The sequence below is a fragment of the Meles meles genome, chromosome 14, assembly GCF_922984935.1.
Source record: "Meles meles chromosome 14, mMelMel3.1 paternal haplotype, whole genome shotgun sequence".
Classification (NCBI taxonomy): Eukaryota; Metazoa; Chordata; class Mammalia; order Carnivora; family Mustelidae; genus Meles; species Meles meles.
This window is the reverse complement of record NC_060079.1, coordinates 13,825,739-13,849,067: the sequence shown is the minus strand read 5'-3', so window position 1 is coordinate 13,849,067 and position 23,329 is coordinate 13,825,739. Positions and strand designations below refer to the sequence as shown.

The 23,329-nt window shown below is 39.3% G+C and overlaps 1 protein-coding gene across 1 annotated transcript in view; it reads right to left on the bottom strand.

Moving 5' to 3' along the window:
* Positions 1-1,583: 1,583 nt before the first annotated feature.
* RXFP2 (relaxin family peptide receptor 2) overlaps positions 1,584-23,329 on the bottom strand; it is a gene marked incomplete at its 5' end in the record, with an annotated part of 56,316 nt that continues 34,570 nt past the window's right edge. The window contains 9 exons of the mRNA XM_045978539.1: positions 1,584-1,843; positions 6,140-6,358; positions 9,348-9,758; positions 10,391-10,620; positions 13,237-13,308; positions 15,409-15,480; positions 15,588-15,659; positions 18,966-19,037; positions 20,486-20,557. Coding sequence (XP_045834495.1) covers positions 1,584-1,843; positions 6,140-6,358; positions 9,348-9,758; positions 10,391-10,620; positions 13,237-13,308; positions 15,409-15,480; positions 15,588-15,659; positions 18,966-19,037; positions 20,486-20,557 — 1,480 coding nt within the window. The remainder of the gene's footprint in view (positions 1,844-6,139; positions 6,359-9,347; positions 9,759-10,390; positions 10,621-13,236; positions 13,309-15,408; positions 15,481-15,587; positions 15,660-18,965; positions 19,038-20,485; positions 20,558-23,329) is intronic.

The following is a 23,329-nucleotide window of genomic DNA, read 5'->3' as shown; positions in this document are numbered from 1 at the left end:
TGGCAAAGGACATTTAATAAAATGTCAGCAAATAAATAAAAGAAGCTGGGAAGTAACTCACTGTAGTGAAAAGACAAGATGGAGGAAAGTTTGAAACCATAAGTGAAAAGGACAGCCTACTTAATGGAGAGGAAAATTATTTATAGAATCCTAATGGAAAGATTTCACTGATGCAAGAAAATATTTCACTTGGTCAAAACATAATGGTTCTTTTAGTCACTATTAGGCAATAACAGGTAAATTACCAGAAGAGCTGTGACATATCAACTCTAAGTTTCTTTCTTGATGCTGCTGGATCCCCATAATAGGAGGTAATCAGGAGTTCTCAGTCAGCTGCTTACATCCCACTCATTAAAGGCACTCAGAATGAAGCCAGCAATGAAGACATTCAGTTATTGCCTCATGCTTTGGAAAAGGGGGGAAGAGAAAAATCTAAGATATGTCTGTTAACTAAGGTGTTGTGTTTCCTAGCTATGTTCTGCCAGGAGAAACATGGTAACAGCTAATAAACACTATCTGCCGACTTTGTTAAACATAAAATAATATGTGGACAAATGAAAAATATAATTTTATTTACCCAATTTTTTTTCACATACAGACTTTGATGATAACAACATGTCCAGGTCTTCACCATTACTTTTCATCCTCAAAAATCAAATCTAAACTTACTGGCTTTTTTGTTAAAAAGAATGGGAATTTCTCTGAGTATGCAAATGGTCCCAATCAAACCACTATTCTTAAATCCCCCTTAATATCGCTCATCAATGGGTTCTGTGAAGGCAGAACTTTCTAGCAATAGGGATACTGCTATAAGGAAATTAGACCTGGAAGTTATTAAAATATAGCGTTGGCAGTTCAGGTGCCCCATTTTTCTTTGTGGCTTGGGAAAACTGAAGAAAAATATCTTTATCTTGTTTGAGATCTCAGCTCTACCGACATTAAATAATATCCAAGAAGGCAAACGGTACTAAGTTTAGTCAGTGTGTCTTTCTGCTTCTCCACTGGATGCGATAGCCTTGTGTGAAGATCTGCTTTCAAAGTTTCTATTCCTCTGGCCTCTGGAGGGCCAGGCTTGAGGCAGGTGAACATCTCAGAAATCCTTTTCCATCAGTACAGCAAGATGCTGATGATTTCATTTGACATTGATAAGACAAGGAAAGAGATGCTAAGCTTATGTTATTATGGTCACACTGGAATTAGATGTCCTGAATGTTTTTATTTTGTGGACAGTGCAACTCAACTTATAAGCAGACCATGCAGTGCCAACATGTGGGTGTTCACTGGTAGGTTGGTCATGTTGACTAGCTGTAGATCAACTGCACATCAGCCTCCTATATACGGATTCACTAGTGCATGTCGGGAACATAAGGGTGAGAAGAGCCCATATGTACAGTTCTCGGCACTGTTGATAAATAGTACAGCTGCCACTGGAATGTGGTGCATGCCAGAAGTCATTCTGCTGTGCTCTCTGTGTAGAAAGGTTTAGTGTTGGTGGAGATGAAAAGCATTGCAGACGTCATCTTCCAAACACTGTACTTTTCTTAAAGGTAGTCCACTGAAAGTCCAGGGATCTGAAACCATTACTAGGAAATTGGTTTCACTATACCATCCCCAAGGGTTATTTTGTTCAAAACCCCAAGTTTAAGTGAAGAGGAGTCATCTGTCCACACAATGGATGTAGAAAGACTCTTTTTTTTGGTTTTGAAAATCGATTTCCTCTGATGTTTGTGCAGCAGCTGTTTCAACTTGTCCTTGAAAAAGCTGGTTGTGAGAGTGTAGAGGATTGGATTCAAGGCACTGTTTACTGGAAGGAAAAAAATGACTATCCAAGAGATGATTGTGCCTGGAGAGGGAAATGAAGTGTGGAAAATTTCATGAAGTGGAAGTTTTAAACAACATAAATAACACGTAACACTGTGTGGTCAGTGCTATTTGGGGAGGGCTACCTAGTTCACTCAAGTTTTCTTTCACCTTATTGAAAATCTCTCTGTTGGAGGAGCATAGGAACTATGACTCCAACGTCCTACCATTCTGAATTTCAGTAACTATTTGGTAGTTTGTTGTAAGGTCAAATGAGAGGAAGTATGTAAAAAACACTTCATAGATGTAAGTTGATATATAATTTATTTTTCTTGTTTTCTTGATAGAAAAGTAAGAAAATGAGGAAATACTTCTTAATCAATACATCAGTGTTGAGAAAACATCTGGTCCAGGGTCATATCTGACCTTGGTCTTAACTCTACTCTTGAAAGCTTTATTGCTCACCCCCTATTCCAACCATCCTATCCAGAGTGGAGGCTGAAGATGTGAAGAGCAAACAAGAATATATCTTCCAACTTAATCAATCCTATTGTGTGAAGCATTACAGATACTAGTTAGAATATTAAGGGAAAGATGCCACAAAAAGTCCTTTGTGAGGAGAAATTTGTGATGGTAGTGTCCTCTCCAAATACATCATGCACTTGTTTAGGATGAAGTGTGTTTTCCCCTTTATGCACAGCCTGCTCTTAGGGCCAGACACTTAGCTACGGGACTATGGGCAAATCATCTAAACTCCCTGGACCTCAACTACCCTATCTGTGAAAGGGGCTGATGATAACTTACTTGATCGAAGTCAGGGGGCTGGGTCAGAGTCGGCGGCTCTGCTGACGTCCCTCTTCAGCACTAATACCTGTGATCCTCTGACCCCACCACACTATGCTGCCTCTTCCCACGTCTCCAAAGATGCAAAGATCTCCCAGCTCAGATGAAGAGCTGAATCCTAAGACCAGGGATATGTTCCCTGTCCCTCCCCATTGTCACCTTCTCTTTCCTCCCCACCCTCACAATTTTCTTATCCTTTAAACACCATTACTTGTTCTTCTTTGCCTTGTTTTGTTCCTTCCATCTTTTCTGTTCTTCTCTTTCTTTTCTATTTTTCCTGACTGCTTATCTGACCTTTCTTCCTCTCTTTCTTCCTCTCCTGCTATCTCTCCCTTCTCCTTTATTCTATGTTTGCCTTCCTCTTTTCCTATCCCATCTTCTCTTTCTTGTCCTTATTTATTTTTTTGAACTGGAAAGAATATGGAAGAAAAATATCTATATTTAGCATATCTTAGATTTATTAAAGTTTCATATTACTATATCACTTGTATTTATTTTTTAAAAAATTAGACAATATGGACAGTGCATGATTGAAAAAAAAAACCAAAGCAAAACAGAACAAATTAAGTTGCTTTTTGTTTGTTACATCCCCAAAGGAAATTGTGACCAGAATGAGACTTCCCATTCAGTCTCAGGGTGACTCACTTTATAAGGTCAGCAGGTGAGTTCTGAGAAAGGAGAGCTAATGCTGCCTTATCTTTCAGGCTGATCACACATACTATCAGTGACATGCCATGGTGGAGCACACCCCAGAGTTCTTGAGGGTGGGCACAAGATAGGTTTAGTTCAGTGAGTGCAGCATTTCCTACAACACATGGGAAGTCAGGCAAGCAAGAAGGGGCTTAGTAAAAAATGATCAGGGCTACTCTCCTAGGTCCACTGATGTATTCAAGACAAACCTCAAAGTATTGAGCTATAAACATAGAGAAAGACTGATGTATGGCCCATTAATGATTTCACGAGACACTTTTTTTCCTATTCCAGTTTCCCATCTTGATCTGAAACGTCATAAGCTTTCCAAGGGCAATGATTATTCCTGTAGCTCTCAGGTATCCTGGATCACCAGATATCTCCTGGTTCTAAATCAGACAGTGTTATGGGCTGAATTTTGTCCCCCACCCCAAATTCATACATTGAAGTCCAAACCCCCAGGACCTCAGAATGTGACTATCTGTGACAGCCCTTTAAAGATGTCATTACATTAAAATAAGGCCACGGGGGTGGGCCTTAGTCCAATTTGACAGGTGTGCTTATAAGAAGAGGGAAACTTTCCTATATGAGAGATACTATGGGAACACGCACAGAGGAAAAACCATGTGAGAACACAGTGAGAAGGTAGCCATCTGCAAGCCAAGGAGAGAGGCCACAGCAGAAATCTGCTGACACTTTCTTCTGGACTTTCAGCCCTCCAGAACTGTGAAAAGTAAATTCTGTTGCTTAAGCCTCCCAGGTCATGTTACTGTGTTATGGCAGCCCGAGCAGAGTAATACAGAGAGAAGAGCGTCACGGAGCTGATGGACTCACAGAATAGGAAAACTGAAGGAATTCGGGAGGCCTTATGAAAATCATCTCAGTGAGGTGAGGGGACCTCCCTACATTTCCTCAGCGGCTCAGTGGTGGGGTCAGGACAGAAACCTAGGACTCTAGCCTCACTTGGTCCTTCTTGCACCACACAAGGCTGCCTGCTCCCACATCGAAGAAAATCAAGTGCCTGAGGTTAGGAAGGACATCAAAAGGCATGGAAAGAGAAGCTGGGGAGGTTGATGAGATCATCCATTTCCCACCCTATTCCATCACTCTTGGACCCGCTCAGCGTCTTTACTTGAAAATGCATTTATTAAATAACATTATGTGAAATGCACTGTGGAAAGATGAATAAGACATGGTCCCTAATATTCTGAAGCTTATCACCTGAGGGGAGCAATGAACATATTAAAAAATAACACTGGTAAGAAGTGGTTCAGATGAGGCTGATAAGTAAAGTATGAACAAAATGTTACAGACATTTAAGCAATTGAGTTGGATGGGAGTGGGTTGGAGAGAGTTATGGAATGGTACCATGGGTGAGTGAGTTTTTGGGTTGAATTTTGAAGGATGAAAAGGGCTATTTAGTAAACTTGAGTCTTACAGGTTGAAGATACAACAGGTGGAGAGAACAACTTCAGCAAAGCAAGACATTAAAAAGATGCCGAAGAAAAGAATCCCAATAATTCTGATGGGGCCTGGGTCACAGAATATATGAGGGCAGAGTGGGAGGTAACATTTCTCATGCTGATCCCAGCATTTGGACTTTATTCTATGAGCAATGGAGGCCAATGGCCATTTTAGTCCTGTTAAATTTGGAATGTAAGGATATAAACATTGAGACGCCCAGGAAGCTGTAGTAGACCGGACAATTCAGACTGGACAATTCAGCTCCTGTCTTAATGAACTCTGCTCCTCCCAGTCACCAGGCTCTCCCCCACCCCCAAGCAATGGCACACACATTCTTATGTCCTCTGCTCTCCCTGCCCAGTGGAAGTTCCCAAGTAGTCAGCCCCGATTGCTCTCTTGCTCTGCGCATTCACACCTTACATGGCTTCAGGGATGCCTCTGCCTTGTGGTCAGGCTAAACAGACAGGTAAAGGGGGAGTTGTGGATGTTGTGTCATTTCGCAGTGAGACAACGACAAAGCCTCCCACGACTCTGCACAAGCCAGAGGGATGTAAACTGTTACAGCTGTAGGTTACTTGTACGTTCATCACACTTTTATAAGTGCTTCTGAAGTGCCAACCCGTGTGTAACGCTGGGGTGCCAGGATGAATAAGACCCAATTCCTGCCCCTTGGGATGGATTCCCCCAAGTAGAAAGTCTATTTCACAGAGTTGGGCCGAAGCCCCAAGGTAGGGTGCTCTGCATGTCTGTGATTTCTAGGTCCTAGAAAGGGATACAGATGAAATCCTAGCTTATGAAAGGTTTTTTCCTCTGGTTGAAGTAGGCGTGTGGGTGGGAAACCTGGCCCTTTGGATGAAGCACTTGAACAGAACATTTGACATTCTGCACATTCTGCAGCTTGCGTGACAGCCACAGGGTAAGGACCATGAAGTAGACCTGCAGTTCTCAACCAGGGGTGTGTGTCTCAGAAGCACCGGGGAACTTTTCCAAAATCCCGGGGTACAGCCCTTTGCCCCTATAGATTAAATCTAGAAGCCCAGGGGGAACCTGGGCATGTATATTTTGATTTTGTATGTTAACTCTTGATTAAGAATCACTATCTAGCTCAGGTAGAAATGAGTTAGTTATTTTTCCTAGCTCCTGTTTTCTCGTCGTTCTTGTCTGGATGATACCACTACCCAGTTTCTATCTTAGATTATAAAATGTTGAGAAAAATAATAGCTGTTTGCACCAAAGTTGTAGTTGTTTACAGAGAATTTACTATATGTCAGGCACCGTATTCTGACCTCATCAGGGAATGTAAGATGGCACAATATACTTGGGAATAATAGAAGGGACTGACCTGGTATTTCCACCCGGAAGAGGGAGAGAATTTTAATTACAAATACAGGAATCCAGCAGATGGCATCAGAGAACACTATAAAAAAGAAACGATTTGCAACAGCCACCTCTCTTCCAATGTGATTCCTCACTTCTGAAGTCTGCAAGGCAGTTTTTTTAATGGAACAGAACATAATAGTATAGGAAAATACAATGATGAGAAAAGCCAGCAAGTTCACACCTGTTGGAAAAAGCACAGCTCTTAACATCTCAGGTGTATAAATCAACAGTAAAGTACTGTGTTACACAGATGTTCATTATGGTGCCTCTTCTAACGCTGTACTCCAAGAAACATTCTTTTGTATAAGCCCAGTTGTAATCAGCTAAAAACCTTGAATCTAAGCCTATAAGCTAATGGAATTGGGTTTGTCAAATCAAAAAGATATTGGAAATACACAAAATTTTTATGAAGAGTTATAGATCTCTGAAATTCAGATCTAGGTGTGTATCATGAGGTGAATTTTAGCTTTTTTACAGTCAGAAAAAAGCTATTTTCATTTTTTGCTCTCTGCAGATTCAAATCTTAAGGGATTACTGTAGTCAGATGTACACCTCAAAGAATAAATATGACTCTGTTTCTTTATAAGTATGAACAAGATAACCTTGGAATATCAAGATCATAGCCACAGAAACACTATTTCTCTTGGTTTTTTTGGTCCTAAGTAAAAATAATATATAGAACAAAAATCCGTTTTTCCCCCATATACCTTATAGTAATTTAAGCTAAGACTCAGAACCCTTTAGACTTGTTTTAGGAAAAAAAAAAGAAAAAATAATAAATTCAACTATGATTTTTTTTTTTTTAGGGTCAAATATGTTTAGACGATTCTCACTGAACATCACTATCTTATAATGTTGACTTCTTAGTCACTTTGTTATATTTTTTCTATAATAAAATTCCTAAGAGTAATGATCTTATTCCTCACTATGAACATAAAATATGCACACAATTTCAAAGTTGGTTAAAAAAATGTTCTTCTGAATCTGGACTATGTAAGACAGGTAAAGTCTAAAGGAAAGTTCTCCATTGTTCTATTGTTTTTATCTAAAATATTTCACATTCCACAGACTCTTATAATAAAGCCATACAACAGGATTTTATAAAATTGGTTTATGTTGGGCCTCTTGTCAGAAACTGCAGTTAAGAACAATAGAAAATAACTGTTAAGATGACCAACCTGATGCATATTATGAAAACAGATGTGAACCGACCAAAAGTGTGTGTTCTGAAAGCGACATAGGGATGTGAGAGGTTAGCAACAGAGGATACTGGGCAAGGGGCATAAGGAAACTATACTATCTTTGCAACTTCTCTCTAAATCTAGTTCTATTCTAAAATAATGAATTAATTTAAAAACTGTGTATTCTTGTACTCTTTAAAGAGAGGAAAGGACTCTAGGACTCCTACTCTCATAGATAAACCAAGTGTTTATAGATGATGAGATACGAATGTGTGTGTGTGTGTGTGTGTGTGTGTGTGTGTGTGTGTGTGTTACTGGTTACTATCTCTTTGTCTACCTGGAATACATCACAGGTGCTACACCCATTTTAGCCTATCTCACACCATTTAACTGTAAGATCCAGCCAAACCTAACTCCTTGGCCCTTCATCTGGACCTGTTCCTTGGTTCTGGACCTCTACATCCACTATGTCTTTTTCCTGGAATAGACTTCATTTAGCTAATACCTCCTTATCCTTTGAGCCCAAGGATTTCAATTCATTTCTACTGGAAAACTTCCCCTGGTGCTTGGATTTGAGGCTCCTAGAACATCCAGTACTCCTTTTTTACAACATTTGTGAATCTGTGATGTAAGAATGTGTTTACTTGTCTTTATCCCCCTTTCCAGTGGTGGTCTGTGAGGGCTGATCTGTTCTATCTCCAGTGCCCCAAGTAGTGCCTGGCCTATAGCAGGTGCTTAATAAATCCTTGATGAATGAGTGAATATAACGTAGTGTGTGTGTGTGTGTGTGTGTGTGTGTATCTATAAAGTGCATCTATGCTAGGAAGAGCTTACAATATCCATGAAAAAATAGCTATAGAGCAGGTAGTGTGTGAAGAGTATTATTGAAGTGGTGCTAAGAAAGTGTATTTCTCAGAAGAAGAGAAGGAATAGATGAAGAGCTGAGACTGGTGGTTAGAGCCATTTTGTGATGTGTCTTAAGTGACTAATTTACAATTGACCTTGATAGTAGCAGGAAGTCACTGAAGGTCTCGGAAGGGCAAACAGTCTTTTGATATTCAGGTAGGGAACAGGTTAACAGGAGAGAGAAAGCCTCCAGGGCCAAATGACAAGTAAGGCTAATGTAATAAACCCTTATTTATAAGCCCTTGGGGGTTGAGGTAGTGAGGTTTTACATGAAGGTGGTTGTAGGTACAGACTAGAAGAAATAGAAGGCAGAGGCATATTTTGATGAAAAAATTACCCAACGTAAAAGAAAGGATGATAGAGCTTATTGACCACTTAGAGGAGTAGGAAAGATGAGAAAAAGGGAATTAAAATGATAATACTCCCCTAGATAAAAAATGACATGGAAATTGCCTTTAAGCAGGAGGGATACCTATTAGGCAATAGCAAATGCTTTTTTTCTAACCTTACAGAGCTAAACTTCCCATTCATTGTTTGTTTTTTTTTTTTAACGGAGGAAGTAAGATCTTTTAAAAATTAGGGGGAATTAAGAAAACTGAAAAGTGAACCGTTTTATTCAGCACTCTTACATTGTTGACTTTAGAGCTGTATTTACGAAAGACAATAAACCTTCTTGGTATTTCCTTTTTAATAATCTCCTGCCAATGAGTTTCCAGAATTGTATTATTATTATTTACTTATAACTCATATCTAGATTGTAAGAATGAATGATTTCAGATAACTTGGTGGGGTCACAGTTCAAGGCACTAAAGCTCAGAGTCACGGTGTGAGAATCAAAGGGTCTTACAGATAATAAAAGACCATCCAGAGATCTTGACAGTATGCTTTTGTTTCCCCTACTGAATCTCTATAGTTAAAAGTTTAATAAAAACTATCAATATTTAGTAAGAATGTTTCTTTCAAAAAGGACCCAGTCTGGAGTAAAACTGTTTACTTTCTGAAGTGGACAAACACACCTTTGCTAAAATTTCTGGTATTTCTATCAGAATTACGTTGGTCCAGAAAATGAGAAATATAATTTACCTAGGAAAATTCCAAGAGAATACCCTTTGCTTCCAATATCTTCCGTTTGGTCATAATAAAGTGGGAAACATACGCCATTTTTTCCATAAAAGTTTCCAAAATAATCTTCATTCCAAAATGGAATCACAGCTATTAAAAATCCCACAATCCAGATGCAAGTGAGGATGACTGAGGTCTGCCCTTTTCCGGGACGGATGTTACTGAAGGGAAAGACAATGACCAGGAACTTCTCCAAAGTCAAGTACGTCAGGAGCAGGACCGAGACTTCAGTAGATAGCATGGCCAGGAACCCCATGAGGCGGCATTCTAAACTCTCCATCCACAGCAGCGCATACTTCTGATATTGCCCGCGGTATTTTATATCAAAAAAGCCAATGAAGAACAAATAAATACCCATCAGGCAGTCTGCACCTGTTAAAGAATCAATACAGTGTCTGTTGGTAGTTTCCAGCATCTCTGTTTTGGTTTTTTAATTAGGTCTTCCTCCTCCATCTTGTATTAAATGAACTAATATAAACACTGACAACAGTCTCTAAGGGACAATGGACTTCAGGAAAGTTCTCCTAATTCTAAAGTACCACACTGGGTCTTCGTTTTATAATTTAAAAATAATGGTGGAGTGTGGGGGGGGTGGTAATTTGTGTGGGGCAAGCTAGTTTTTGAATAGCAAACAAATAGTACTTGCATAATTAATAAAGAGAATGTTTTCTGGGCTTGAGGAACATGGGTGCTATTGTCATCAAAGGTTAAACAGAGCTCAGTTTATAACCCACAGCCTGTCCTCCATAATCTGTCCATTGATTGATTCATTGGCTCCCTGTTATCCCATTTCCAAGACATAACCTCACACAGTGGGTGCTGGATCACTGCAAACTCGTGCTATCAAAAACAGAGAGCCAAAGAGAACAGTGACTTCATACTTAGAGAAAAAGCTGCTCAGCTCATATAATTTATATTAAGTGCCATTGTTGAAGGCCAATATGTATCCTGTGCACAGGTCACAGAAGACATCCTAAATCCATTTAAATAGGAAGCATACTTACAACAAAGGATTTTGATGGACGTAGCGTGAGTCGTATTTTCAGCTTTAATGAAAGATCTCATGCCAATGACAAAAAGATTTCCAAAGCAGGTTATGAAAGCTATAACCCACACAAATATTCTGAGGATATTGTTAGCCAAGAGGTCCTCAAATGAAGAAATGCCGTCAGTCAAGGGCATACATATGCGGACATGGGGAGCATAGGAGCAGTATCGAAAGTTTGTGAAATAACTAAATTCAAAGGGAAAAAAAGAGTCACTTTACAGCAATGACAGAGAAATTACAGTTGCCATCCTGTATCAGAGCTGCCGCTCTGTTAGGTATGCAACTTCACTAGGTCTGTTTATTTTTGTGTAGTAGTGATTATGCAATTCTAGAATTCCTCATTACATAGGCGGTTACTCTAGGCAGTGTTTCTTGGGAAGATGAAGAACCTGAAGGACATAGAAATTCCGTGCCTTGACTGAGATGAGTCGGGGGGGACATGAGAAAGTGAAGTCTCCAGGACTCCACTTTCCTCATCGCATTGGATGATTCTCTAGGGTGTTATAAAAAGGAAATTGTCTTTGTTACACTGATCTACAGCAAACATTCAAGGGCTTGGGTCTGGGATGTAAAGGACCTATGGCAGCTCACTGAAAACATCTCTGTCTTGTACTTTGTTTTAAGTATACTCACTTAACCAGCCTCTTTTTCCCTGACACTGGCAGGAAGGGAGGGTCTCTGAGACTAGGAAAACTCAGTCTCACGGGAGCTAGGAGAAGAAGCAGATTTCATACCAGGGCCTAAAAGGGCTTAAACAATATCTAGAGGCAAATGTAGGTTTGTTTTGGATCTAGGTGTATGGACGCTTGAAATGTTTGAATTGGGAGTTCATTTGACTTATTGCCATTCCTCAAACCTGTGTGTTTAGGCTTCCCCCACCGCCCCCATAAAATGTATTCCATTCTTGTTTTCTTGTACCTTCTATTGTAGTTCATTTCTCTTTGTCTAATCCTTTTTTGCCATCTCCCCATTCAGTTTTGAGACTAGCAATTTAAACCAAGCTTTACTTTGTCATGGACTCAAGGTCCCTGCGATTGATTGGCTGCTCAGACCCACCTCACCTTCCCTTCATTGTTCATTCCATTCAGGCATATTGGCCTTCTTCCAATTCTCAAAGGAGCCAGGCTCACCCCTCAAGTCACTGCAGTGCTTTTGCTGTTCCCTCTGCCTGGAAGATTCTTTCCCTAGATATTTCCAGACCTGGTCCCTCCCTGCATTCAGTTCTGCTCAGACATCACTTCTCTCTTTGATGTGAACCATCTGTATCCTCTTTGTGTCCTTTCATCTTGCTATATTTTTCTTCACAGGTTTTTTTTTCACAATTTCTTTGTTCACTTTCTGTTTCCCAAAGCTAAATGGAAGCTCCATGGGCAGATACTTCTGTCTCCTGTTTGTCCTGTGTTCTCAGATCTAGAACAGTGCCTGACACATGGGAAGTACTCAACAAATACTTCCTAGGTGAGTAAGGGAAATATGGAGAATTTAGTGCTGGGCTTGTCAGGTAGAGAAAGAGGGGGCAATCCTTGTCCACAAGCAGCTGACAGTCTAGCTTCCTGAAATCATCTATCCAATTAAAGGAACTTGATATATAATTGCCTTTTTATCTTCTCCTTGCCTAGAGTCTTTGGCACACACTTGACTTAACCTCTTTGTTCCTTAAGGTTCCATTATGTCCACTGTCTTCAGATGGACCCAGCTTGGGTCTCTTGGTTATTCAACCTCTCCTCCTGCTGTGACCATGGCACTGGTTGGCAGGTGGAAGGGCAAGAGGTTATGAGGTGGACATATTTCAATAAATGATGGACCAAAAAGGTGAAGAATAACTAGGTCACTTAGTAGGGAAATAAGCAACGTAACACATTTTCTGTCAATTGGTAGGTCCTTCTTGACCTCAACCCAAGGTTCATATTTTAAGTGGCACCTTCTCCATCAAGTTCTAAAAAGGTTGAATTTCTCTATTCTAAGAGGACCTCACACTCTACCCCCAACAGTGAAATGATAGCCTCATTAAATAAGTATCTACTGATGCCACAGAAAGAGAAAACCATTATGAAAACCAAGTGGATATGCATTAAGTACTTGTCTTTTAGTAATCACACCTACTGCAGACTTAAACAAAATGTTCTCCCAAAAAAGCACCTTCACACCAACCATTTCATCCACTTGCTGCACCCAACTTGTAATCTTACACCGAATCCTCCCTATTATTGTGGATAACAAGGGTTAATTTTTGAAATCATGAACACATAGATTACACAGTTGATAAAGAAATGAATCATGTCATAAACATATATATTAACACAACTTACACAGTGTACTTTAGCCAAATATATTAAAGTGACATCAAAAACTACTATAAAGATTAATTACCTCCATTTTGTAATGCACTTAGTAACAGTAACAACACCTGGAATTTATATAGCACCTTTCTTCCTAAGGGCTCAAATCTTAGAGCAGCCGACTGCTCATTCATGTGAGGAGAATTAATGTTTCCAGGTCTCCTGAGTACCATTTAGCCAGGGACTTCATCTTGTGTAATGTGTGGCATTCTGGTACCCTGATCTCTTATTGGGCCTCAATTGGATAAACAGCGTGTTTCCAGAGAGAAGTGTCATTCCTGTCGGCACATCATAATATTGAACTCTATTTGAACAGGGACCAAAGGTGACAAAATTAAAAAGTTCTCAATAAAAAAACTTTTCTTGCATAACAACACATTGCAGTGATACATTAGACAGTTTATACTAGAATATTGGCAATACTTTGCCATGCTTACTTCTCCAGTCTTTCATACATACATACATGTGAGAAAGATTCATCATGGGTTGAAACATCCGTGTGTTTATATTTGGAATCTCTATCCTTTCCAGGTCTCTGGAAAATATGCACAATAGGTTTCATGTTTTCAGGTCTTAACTTTAATAATCGCATTGTTTGTCATATCCTAGATACCATACTTCAAAGTCGTATTACCAGTCCAAATTAGGATGATAGTTTTACAGTAAGCTATCCTAGAAGATCGCCATTTCTATTCATGACTTCTGTAGGTTGGAGCTGATTTTGTCACTTCATATGCAGAATTACATTCTAATAGAACATTCTCATACATTTCTTTGATTTAAAAATGGCAGTGGTGATTTGTGTGATCATGAAATTGGCTGCCTCATTTGATTTTATAGACAACGCCGTGTGAGTTTTAGAGGGTTTCAGACAGGAACTCCTATTTCCAACCTGAGAAAATCACTGAAGTAAGTTTTGCGAGAACCTGGATTTGAATGGAAGCATAATGCCTTTCCTTCCTCCAGACCCTGTGAGATATCCTTAGAGGGCTCCAGTGGGAACCCCTACATTCCTCATTTATCCAGAAGCTTCCTCAAATACAGATTCTTTGAAGACTCTTTAGGGTGGCATGAATTAAGGGAGTCTGCCATGTTCTCAGGAAACAGATGGAGAGAGGAAAGTCTAAGAAAACGGAAACCTTCACTTTTAAGGTTTATTTTGAAAGATGTTTGATTCTCAGTTTCTTTTTTGGCTGATCTGAATAAGGATTTCTTGACATGGTTCTGAGTTTTCCTTTATCCATGGAGTCCTTCACAGAACTGCCTTGTTCTTTGGCAGTCAGAAATGAAACCTGTGGAACAATTACACTCCAGAATTGTCCCAGGGCCTCTCCTGCAGAAAATTCTTGAGTCATTTTTAAAGCATTCGGTTCCCTCGTCTTTCTTTTGCTCTCTGGCTTTCTCCTGGATTCACCACAGTTTTAGCTCTACATGGATTGTGTGATTATTTGATTAATAGCAAATGGTCTCCAAAGGGGCAGAGGTCACTATATCTTGGGTGCCCAAGACAGTGGTATGGATAAACTGGCGATCAGCAAATGTTTGTAAAGTAAATGTGTAAACAAATTAAAAAAAAAAAGAAATGAAAGAATAAAGAAACGTGTTGGGTAAATAGTCTCTAATTTGACTTTTAGAAAGGCGTGATGTGATAGCATGATATTTTGGCTTTTAGAATTCAGTGTGCAGTAAGTGAAAAATCATTTTGTTCACATTCTAAGGCCTATTTTTATATGAAAAAGCAATATGTTATATGTATATGCATAACATATAATGTATATAACATATAACATGTATATAACATATAACACACATATAATATGTACATCGTTGTTTTTTTGTATTCTCGCTTCTGAAGAACAGGAACCAAGTCTTTTTCATCAGTGGATGCTCACCTATACATGTTGAAAGGGAACCTAAATCTGGAATTAATTTCCAAAAAAAAACTATTTAGCAAGAGGAAAAAGTGATATTAAGGATTAGTCTTTAGAATTCAATGAACAAAAGCTTTAGGCTGAGATCACGTAATGTGTATGTCTTCTGTGTAAAAACAAACAACAAACTTGAACCAAAAATGGTTATTTCTGGGAAGGGAATGAGGAAGTTCAAAGAAAAACTGGCAGAGTTCTTGACAGTATTTAAACCTAATACATTTGAAACTTAAAAATACTAAACAACATTAAGTGCCTGAATATTCATATTGGTAAGATAATTTTTTCTTTACTTTTGAAACATAGAAAGCATACACCATAGATCAATATCAAGTAAACTGTTGTAGCAAAGGGGAAAAGAAAAAGCAAGCAAGTCTTATATAATTGTGTGTTTTTTTTTAAACCAGTTTTTCAGTAACCAAACTACTGAAAATTTAATTCTTTGGGAAGATTGCAGGTTGAGATTTTTCCATGTAAATCTGGTATAGGTAGCTTCAAACACAGAAATGTTCTTTACAACATATTGAATGGTCTTCGTTGTCATTCAGTACATACTTGATGATAACAATGATAATCACAACTGTCTGATGATACATGTTCAAATTAAAAGCTCTCTGTGTATAAAGTACCCATTTAAAAATAAATGTGGTTCTGAGTAAAGTACATCCACTAAAATGATAATCAACATGTTGTTATATTTCACTTACAGAGACTGAAGTTGTTTAAGACTTTCAAACTGGTTCTTGTGGAGATACAAAAGAGGATTGGACGACAGATTCCTTTTGTACCATCAGAAAGAGGGAGGAAAGAAGCATCAGGATGTTATTATTTTGGAAGCTCAAGATATTGCCATTTAAATCTGATGATGGTGGGAAGAAGAACTTACAGTTTTTGTAGAAGCTTCAGGTCTTTAAAAATGTGGGGTGGTAGCTCCATTATCATATTGCTAGACAGGTCCCTGTTGATGACAGTGAAAACCCAACGCAGTTACATTGGAAATAATTGACAGGGTTATTACTTCTCACAATTATCATCATCCCATTTGACGTAACAGAAAATATGATCCAATTTAACCAACCTGATAACTTGTTACAAAACAAGACTGTATGAGACAGCCAAATGGATATGTTTTCCATCACTTTCAGACATGTGACATTTTGCTCATCCAGTTCCTGTCTGGAATTTCCTCTCAGTCTCTGTCCAACACATTCCAACCTGGCTTCAGTGTCCACTTTGGTTAATTTTCTCTGTTTCAGGTACTCTCTGTACACTTCGATCATTCATTATTGACTCCTTTTTGTTTCACGTATGTGATATCTTGTTTATCCAACTGTAATACAAGCTTTCTGAGGCCAAGACCTATGTCTTCTACTTACTCAGCATTCCAGCTAAGACAGTATTGGCCACATATTATCTGCCCAGACACTTTCAAATGAGTAAGTTTGCACATTTTAAATCTATTTTTAAAAAGATATTAAAAATGTAGAATGAAATATATTAGGACTGTCCAATCTATGAAGAATCACAGGGAAGTGCTTCTGTAGAATGTAGAAAAGAATTTGCTCATGTCAGAAGGAATCAGGACTCTTCAAGAGTCCAAAATATCCTCCTGAAGGAAAGGTGTTCCAAGGTGAAACAGACATGAAATTGCTTATGACTCAAGCAAAAGATCTCATCTATTTTTGATGTTTTGGAAATGCTGATGGATATGTGGAAGTTACAAATAACTAAGACTCAGGTCTTTTTCTAAAGAATCTTAAAATTAGAATAAACAACTGGATTATAAAACAAGGAAGGAATGAAGCAAGTGCTATTATAGATGCACTGATAAAAAACAGAGGAAGGAGTTGAAAGTCAGGAACTGTTTGAACAAAGCTTTATGATTTTCATAGGTAGTATGAAAGAAGAACAGCTTTTTAGGTGAGAATTAAGCAGGATCAGTGAAACAGAAACTTGAAATTCAATGACAACTTCTGGAGTTGGCAAATGGTCCAGCATGGGTGGAGGATGGAAAGCATGGGGAGATATAGAGGAAATGAGTCTGGAAATGAGCATGGAGACAAAACAGAAGGGCCATGAATACGTTCCAAGGCAGAACTTCCTTGGATAGTCCAGAGCATAGTCCAGGCATCAGAACCAAGGAGGATGCTTATAAAAAGAGCGCATTCCTGGGGTCCACTCCAGAACTATCACCTCAGAATCTCTGGGAGGGAGCCCGGTAACATGCATTTAAAGCCAGTATCCCTCGTGATTCTTCTGAACATTAACATTGAAAGCTGGCAAAAAAGAGTGAGAATATGAAGCAGGATAGCGGCATACTTTGCTCTGGTTTATGGGATGATGGTTCTGTCAGAAGCATGAAAAGTCGGAGAATCAAACAATGGAGACCAGGCGGGAGGCTTTGGCCCTGGACCACATGAAAGCTGATGAGGGCTTAAGGGGCTCATGGGTCTTACCGTCTGATAGGACATGAAATGTAAGGAGGTTTGGAGGGAAAGGAAAAGGCTTCAAGCCTGGCTGCCAGGAAGGATGCCATACCGCTATGATGGTAAGTTCAGGGAAAGAAGCTGGCAGGAGGTAAGGGTCATTTAAGAATCCATTGTAACAGATTACTTTTCAGGTGCTATCATGGTATTCAAGTGCAGATGTCCTGCCAGCTGGGAGCTCTGATCTGGGGCTGCAGGTGAGAAGAGGACACCTGGGTCTAGAGCCTAAGGGAAGCCACAGGTAGGCAAGGGTCAGAGAGAGAACAGCAGAGAAAGATGATGATGTCTTGTGCGGCTAAAAAACATCCTGCTAAGTGTTATGTTGAAAAAACAAAGTGCAGCCTTTTGGAAGAAAGGACTTTAGTGGCCTCACCTAAATGTGCTTTTCCTCTCCAGCTGGGTTTGTTGTCATGAAGGCGTAGTAAAATTATCTAACATTTTTGTAAATTCAGGAAGTAAAAATGCCTTGTTCAAGTTAGCTCTGTAAACTTCTGAATTTCTTGCTTTCACTTACTGATGAGCAGTGGATTGGAATAGATGATTGGTGACGTTTTAAAAAACAAGCTAATATCTCTTAATCAGGCTCTTTTTGGGGGGGGCGGGAATGTGTGTGGCTCTGCCTAAGCATAGGATAAAAAGAGGATTAGAATATTTTTCAAAATGTGGACTCCATACCACTGTTTCCATATGTTTTTATCTTACACATGCTCGTGTGTGTCCTGAGCTGCTTGCCTGCTCTACCCCATATCCCAAATCCCTAGCAACCTTCTAAAGTCTCATCAGGAGTGCACTCCTGAATGAGCAATTCTGAGGGAGCTGCCTTTCACTTTTTGCCATAACATGACAATATTTTTAGTTCTAATTCAGTGTCTTGCACATACTAGGCACTTAGTAAATATACGTGGATTTGGTTTGTGATACTTATAAATTCATCTGAGTTAATCATTCATGAATTAGTTTTCAAATTACTCTTCCTGAGTTATTTTCCCCAGTACTTCCTGGATTTTGAAGCAAGATATAAAGAATGGGGGAGAGATTAATTAAGAAATTAATTTCCATTTTTAGACTTCATATCAGGAGGAGTTCTGTATCCAAGTCATGCCCTTTGTAATGTAACAGACTTAGTTTTAACTTCCAGTGATACACAGTTATGGGAGTAGCAACAAATTAATAGCAAGACAGATGCTTTAAAAATTTTAGCTCTACAAAACATATTTGAGCAGAAAAAGTTACATGAGCTCTCTGAATATTTTTCAATAAACCCGATCATTCTAGACATTTGTGTTTGCTTCATCAGCTCTGAAAGTCATAATTTCTCAAGGGATAATAAGCATCTTTGTTCCTTTGTTCGGTCATGATTAATATGATTTCAGTCAGTCATTCATTTAGCAAGCAAGCATAGTTACTGAGAATTAACTATACTCCAGCCATTAGAGATAATGATCCTGGAGTTTAAGGAGCTCTGGAAAACTCATTTGCTTCAAAACACACACACACACACACACACACACACACACACTCTCTCTCTCTCTCTCTCTCTCTCTCTCACCCAAGAAAACAGAGAGAGAAATTAGAGTAAGCTAAATCCATATTAAGCCCAGTACTTGATTTTAATTTGCTTTTGACTTTAGGATAATGTTGATTTTCTTAATTGATTTTGAATATCCAGGAGTCTTCAGGATTTGGTTACCACTAGTGAAAAAGCAGCTTCCCTAGTCACTTAAATTTATAATCTTGGAAGAAGCAATCCTATTTTCCTAGTAGACAAAGCTACTTACAGTTCTCCTAAATTTTTTAATGAAGAAAATGTCTTCTCTGGAACAAAATCAATTTGATTTCTAGGCAGAAACCTGAAAGACATGGTGAGAGTCAGCACTGTTGGTTCGTGTCTGCCGTTAAGAACCAGTTCTCATCGGGAGATGCCACTGCTCCGGGGGTAATTCCACAAGGCCGCCTTTGAAATCTCAAAGCAAGGCGTGTTCTGGTGTGGAACTTAAGGCAAGAATGTCTCACCGAAGATATCCATGTGTTCTCTCTAGGAAATGCTGCTGTAGGTAATTTGAGGGGCTGAGGGTGGTCTATGAAGCTGCATTTTGTTTGGATTCTGATTAATTCAGAAAACGTTCATTTCCCAATATGCACACGCAGATGTCAAATTTGTTAATTAATTAGAGTAGACTTTGAGAGGATCCTTGGATAAGGCACATTCCTTAGGAAAAGGCCAGAAAGAACAAAGCTTAAACAACCCCCATCGCAGTTTTGGGGGCCACAAATGTATTTTAAATTGGGTGGTGGTGGGGAAGAGACTGATTTTACATTTTCTTTGTCTAGAAATGGAATTCTCCAAGACATACAGTAAAAAGAAGGTGTCTGCCGCTAGCTGCTTTACAGACGTGTTAACAAATGAGATCATGAATGTGACAGTGACTCAAAAGCTACATATGGAGTTATAAAATAGAAGGTGTCAATGGAATTTGTTTGGTTTACCAGGGTATTCTCTCATTATCTATGAGAAAAGGAATCAACTCTTTGCATCTCTTCAGTGGGATAGCCCCTCTTTAATCATTAAATATGCTAGTCTGCAGTCTGATTGATAAATACATAGCCGGGCAATAACCTAATCTCTTAGTCCATTGAAAAACAGTGGTTAGACAACTACAAAAAAATAAACTCCAATTTTTCTTTTCCAACCACCTGTGCAACCATCAAACATGCTTACTACATGTGGAAACTATGATTCAATCCAAAGCGAAATTCTTGTGTTTTTACCAGTGCAAATGTGCCATAGCCGATCCACGTGCGTAACAGCGCCCCCCCCCTTCAAAAAACATAATCAGCAATCAGAATCACCAATCAGAATCTTTGGGAAATCAGAATACATTAGATATTCTTCCCTTAAGAATAAAATTATTATTTTTTCTTTAGAGAGAAAGAAGAGACATCAAGGGATAATTGTTCACTGGCAGTAACAGCTAACTGTGGTATAGCTAACCATTTTCACACCCATTATCTCATTTCTTTGGTGATCATAGGGTTAGATGCCAGCTCAGCTGAGAGGATGCATGGAAATAATGATTGCCCTCAGCAAGAAGGAGATCAGCTGGAGACCTAAATGCTGGGCAGCTACATTGAAGGCTATATCAAAATCGATATATCTGTGTGTACATTTTCTAGGACTGCAGTTTCAGACGGAGGCTGTAAACAAAACACGACTTTTAAATTCCTTGTCAGTGTTTTCTTTTGACTTCCAAATCTATTGGCTTTCCCCCTGGTTTACTGATTTCCATTATATACTTACAGCACTGTGAGTGAATTACATGACAGAAAAGTGGAATTCGTAAGATATTTTATCCCATTGCCTTCCAAATCCCTAAAAGGCATGGAGAAGAAATTGTTTTAGTGTTTTTGCATAAATCACATGTCTACAGGCACTTTTTGTTGATATAACAGTTCTGAACTTTATATTTTACCTCATTCCAATTTTTATGTTTTCTTCCTAATCATTGTGGGTTAATAATATAATTAATATTATGCTTCTTTTCCCCTTCCAATTAATGTTCGAACTTAATAAAATTGAGGGAAAGGGAAGCCCAACATTTCGTGAGTATCCCTCTGTGCTAGATACCATGCTATTAATTAGCATTACATTGCCACCATAATAGGAGTAACCACCATTTATTAGAGTTTTATGGTGTCAGGTACTCTTCTGAGTGCATAACAGCGCTCCTGGAAAGTTGGTAGTATCCTCCCCTTCCCCCGCCATTTAACATATGAGGAATATGAGGCTCTTGGGAATTCACTTAATTTCTGGTCACACAGCTGGTAAATGGTAGAACTGACCTTCTAACCCAGATCTGTCTGTATCTAGAGCCTAGACACTAAAGCATGGCATCATAGGCCTTTAGAATCTCACATTCCTCTGACATCACACAGATACTCTGGTCTCTAGTTTGCTAAAGGAGAAACTCAGGCAAATTTATCTTCCAGATACCGAACACCAGAGTCAGGATATGTATCCATCTGCATGATGGAAAGCGAATGCTCTTTCTTTTATTTTGTTTTTTGTTTGGTTGGTTTTGGTGCCGAAACCCAGAAATGAAATGACCAATCTTTCTACCATGCTTCTGAGAGGCTACTGCTGAGTGTAGCGGTGCCCCAGGGTGGCTGGGACAGCCCCCAGCGTCACCCTCAGGGTGGCTGGGACAGCCCCCAGCGTCACCTGGGAACTCCTCAGAAATGCAGACTCTCAGGCTCCATTCCAGTCCTACTTGAGGACTGGGTCTTTGTTTTAATTCCAGTATAGTTCACATACAGTATTATACTAGTTTCAGGTGTGAGATCTAGTGATTCAACCCATCCAACCCTCCGTGCTCATCATGAGTGCCCTCCGTCATCCCCATCACCTATTTCCCCCATCCCCCAACCCAGTTCCTCTCTGGTACCCATCAGTTTGTTCTCAATAGTTAAGAGTCAGTTTCTTGGCTTCTCTCTCTCTTTTTCCTTTGCTCATTTGTTTTGTTTCTTAAATTCTACCTATGAGTGAAATCATATGGTATTTGTCCTCTGAGTGATTTATTTCACTTAGCATGATACTCCGTCCACATCGTTGCAAAGGGCCTGAGGCCTTAACTAGTCCCCATACTGTCTGAGGTGTGTGCTAACACTGGAGAAGCACTGGTGGAATTAGCGCCTCCTGCTAGTGATCCCTTATGACGAGACAGCCCACCATCAGGGAGCCCCCTTGGGAGCACTCGGAAATGACCTCTCCCAGCAGTTCCAAAGAAGGAGACAGAGGCAGCTTTCCTGCTAAGTCTCTTAACGTCTTTTTATTGTTTGCTTCCTATAATCTTCCCTGTATATGACAATAGCTATTTTGCTGCTTCTGAACATTTCTCAAGTTAACACTAAAATCACAAATTCTTTTGTCCTTCCCTTTTAAGTTTTATTTTATAGCCATCCAGGTGGTCTTGTAGGAACTCGATATTTTTTTTTCAGCCTTAAAATACTGTGGTTAAAATAATAAACACTGTGTTCTCTTTAAAGTCCAAATACTGTTAAATGGAATGGGAATAAATGTTTTTACATTTTGCAAGTATAACAGTAAGGAGTTAAGGGTATAGCCCTACGGATGGCAAGTGAAGGAGGAAAAGCCTGGCCAGGTCACACTTTTTTCTGTCTCACTGGATTTTTATGGGTCTGACCTCTCAGTTCTCTGTCCTTTTTGTTTAAAGGCCCTTTTCCGTGTGTGATCAGACAATGCTACTAATGATAAATTTTTACTGGGTGTCTCCATTTTTCCCTAGTGTTTGAGGGAGCCTCGAGTGACCATGAGTATGCCAGAACCCTGGGTTTTGACACTGGTTTCTGATCTACTTTTGGTTGTTGATGTCCCTTTTGGGGGGCAGGTCTGGACTCGGATCTTTTTCTGCTACCGTCACTCTTTCCTGTTTGCTTCTCATCGTGCAGATGTGCTCATGTGTTTTCTTTCTTAACACGTTTTATTCTCGTGTTGTTCATACTTTTATTTCCCTTTCAGCAGTGCCACATTTACATGAGACCTCTATTGCTTTAAAATTTTTTTGATAACAAGTATATAACTAATAAATAAGTAAGTAAACCAATAAAGAAATATATGTATGTATGTCAGTAAATAAACACAAGGGCACCTAATAGTTGTAACAAGTGGTTCTAAGGCTAGCTCAGAAAGAATAAAAAGCTGAGGTACTACAGTGTTATCATCTTACAATTATTGCATCCCTAATGTGACAATGAGAAGAGTTCTGGAGGACAGTACAATCAGCATTTCACAGGGCAAGAGATCACTGCATGGGACAGCACTGCCTGTCTCAGGAAACTGTGAAGATGAAGGTGGCAGGGAATGGGGAGTAGAGGTAGTGAAACCATGAAGTAAACTAACTAAATGTTTTAAACAAGCATTTGTTCAAAGCTAACAAGGAGTGGAAGTGGTTTAGCACATTCATTTCACAAAGATTTGTTGAGCAGTTATTATGTGCTGGTCATTGTACAGATGCTGGGATATAAATCCCAAGGTGGGTTTCTGCCCTCATAGAGTTTACAGAATGGTGGGGAACAGACCTGTAAACCAATGGTTCTATGATAGTGATAGCAAGATGGGTATGCA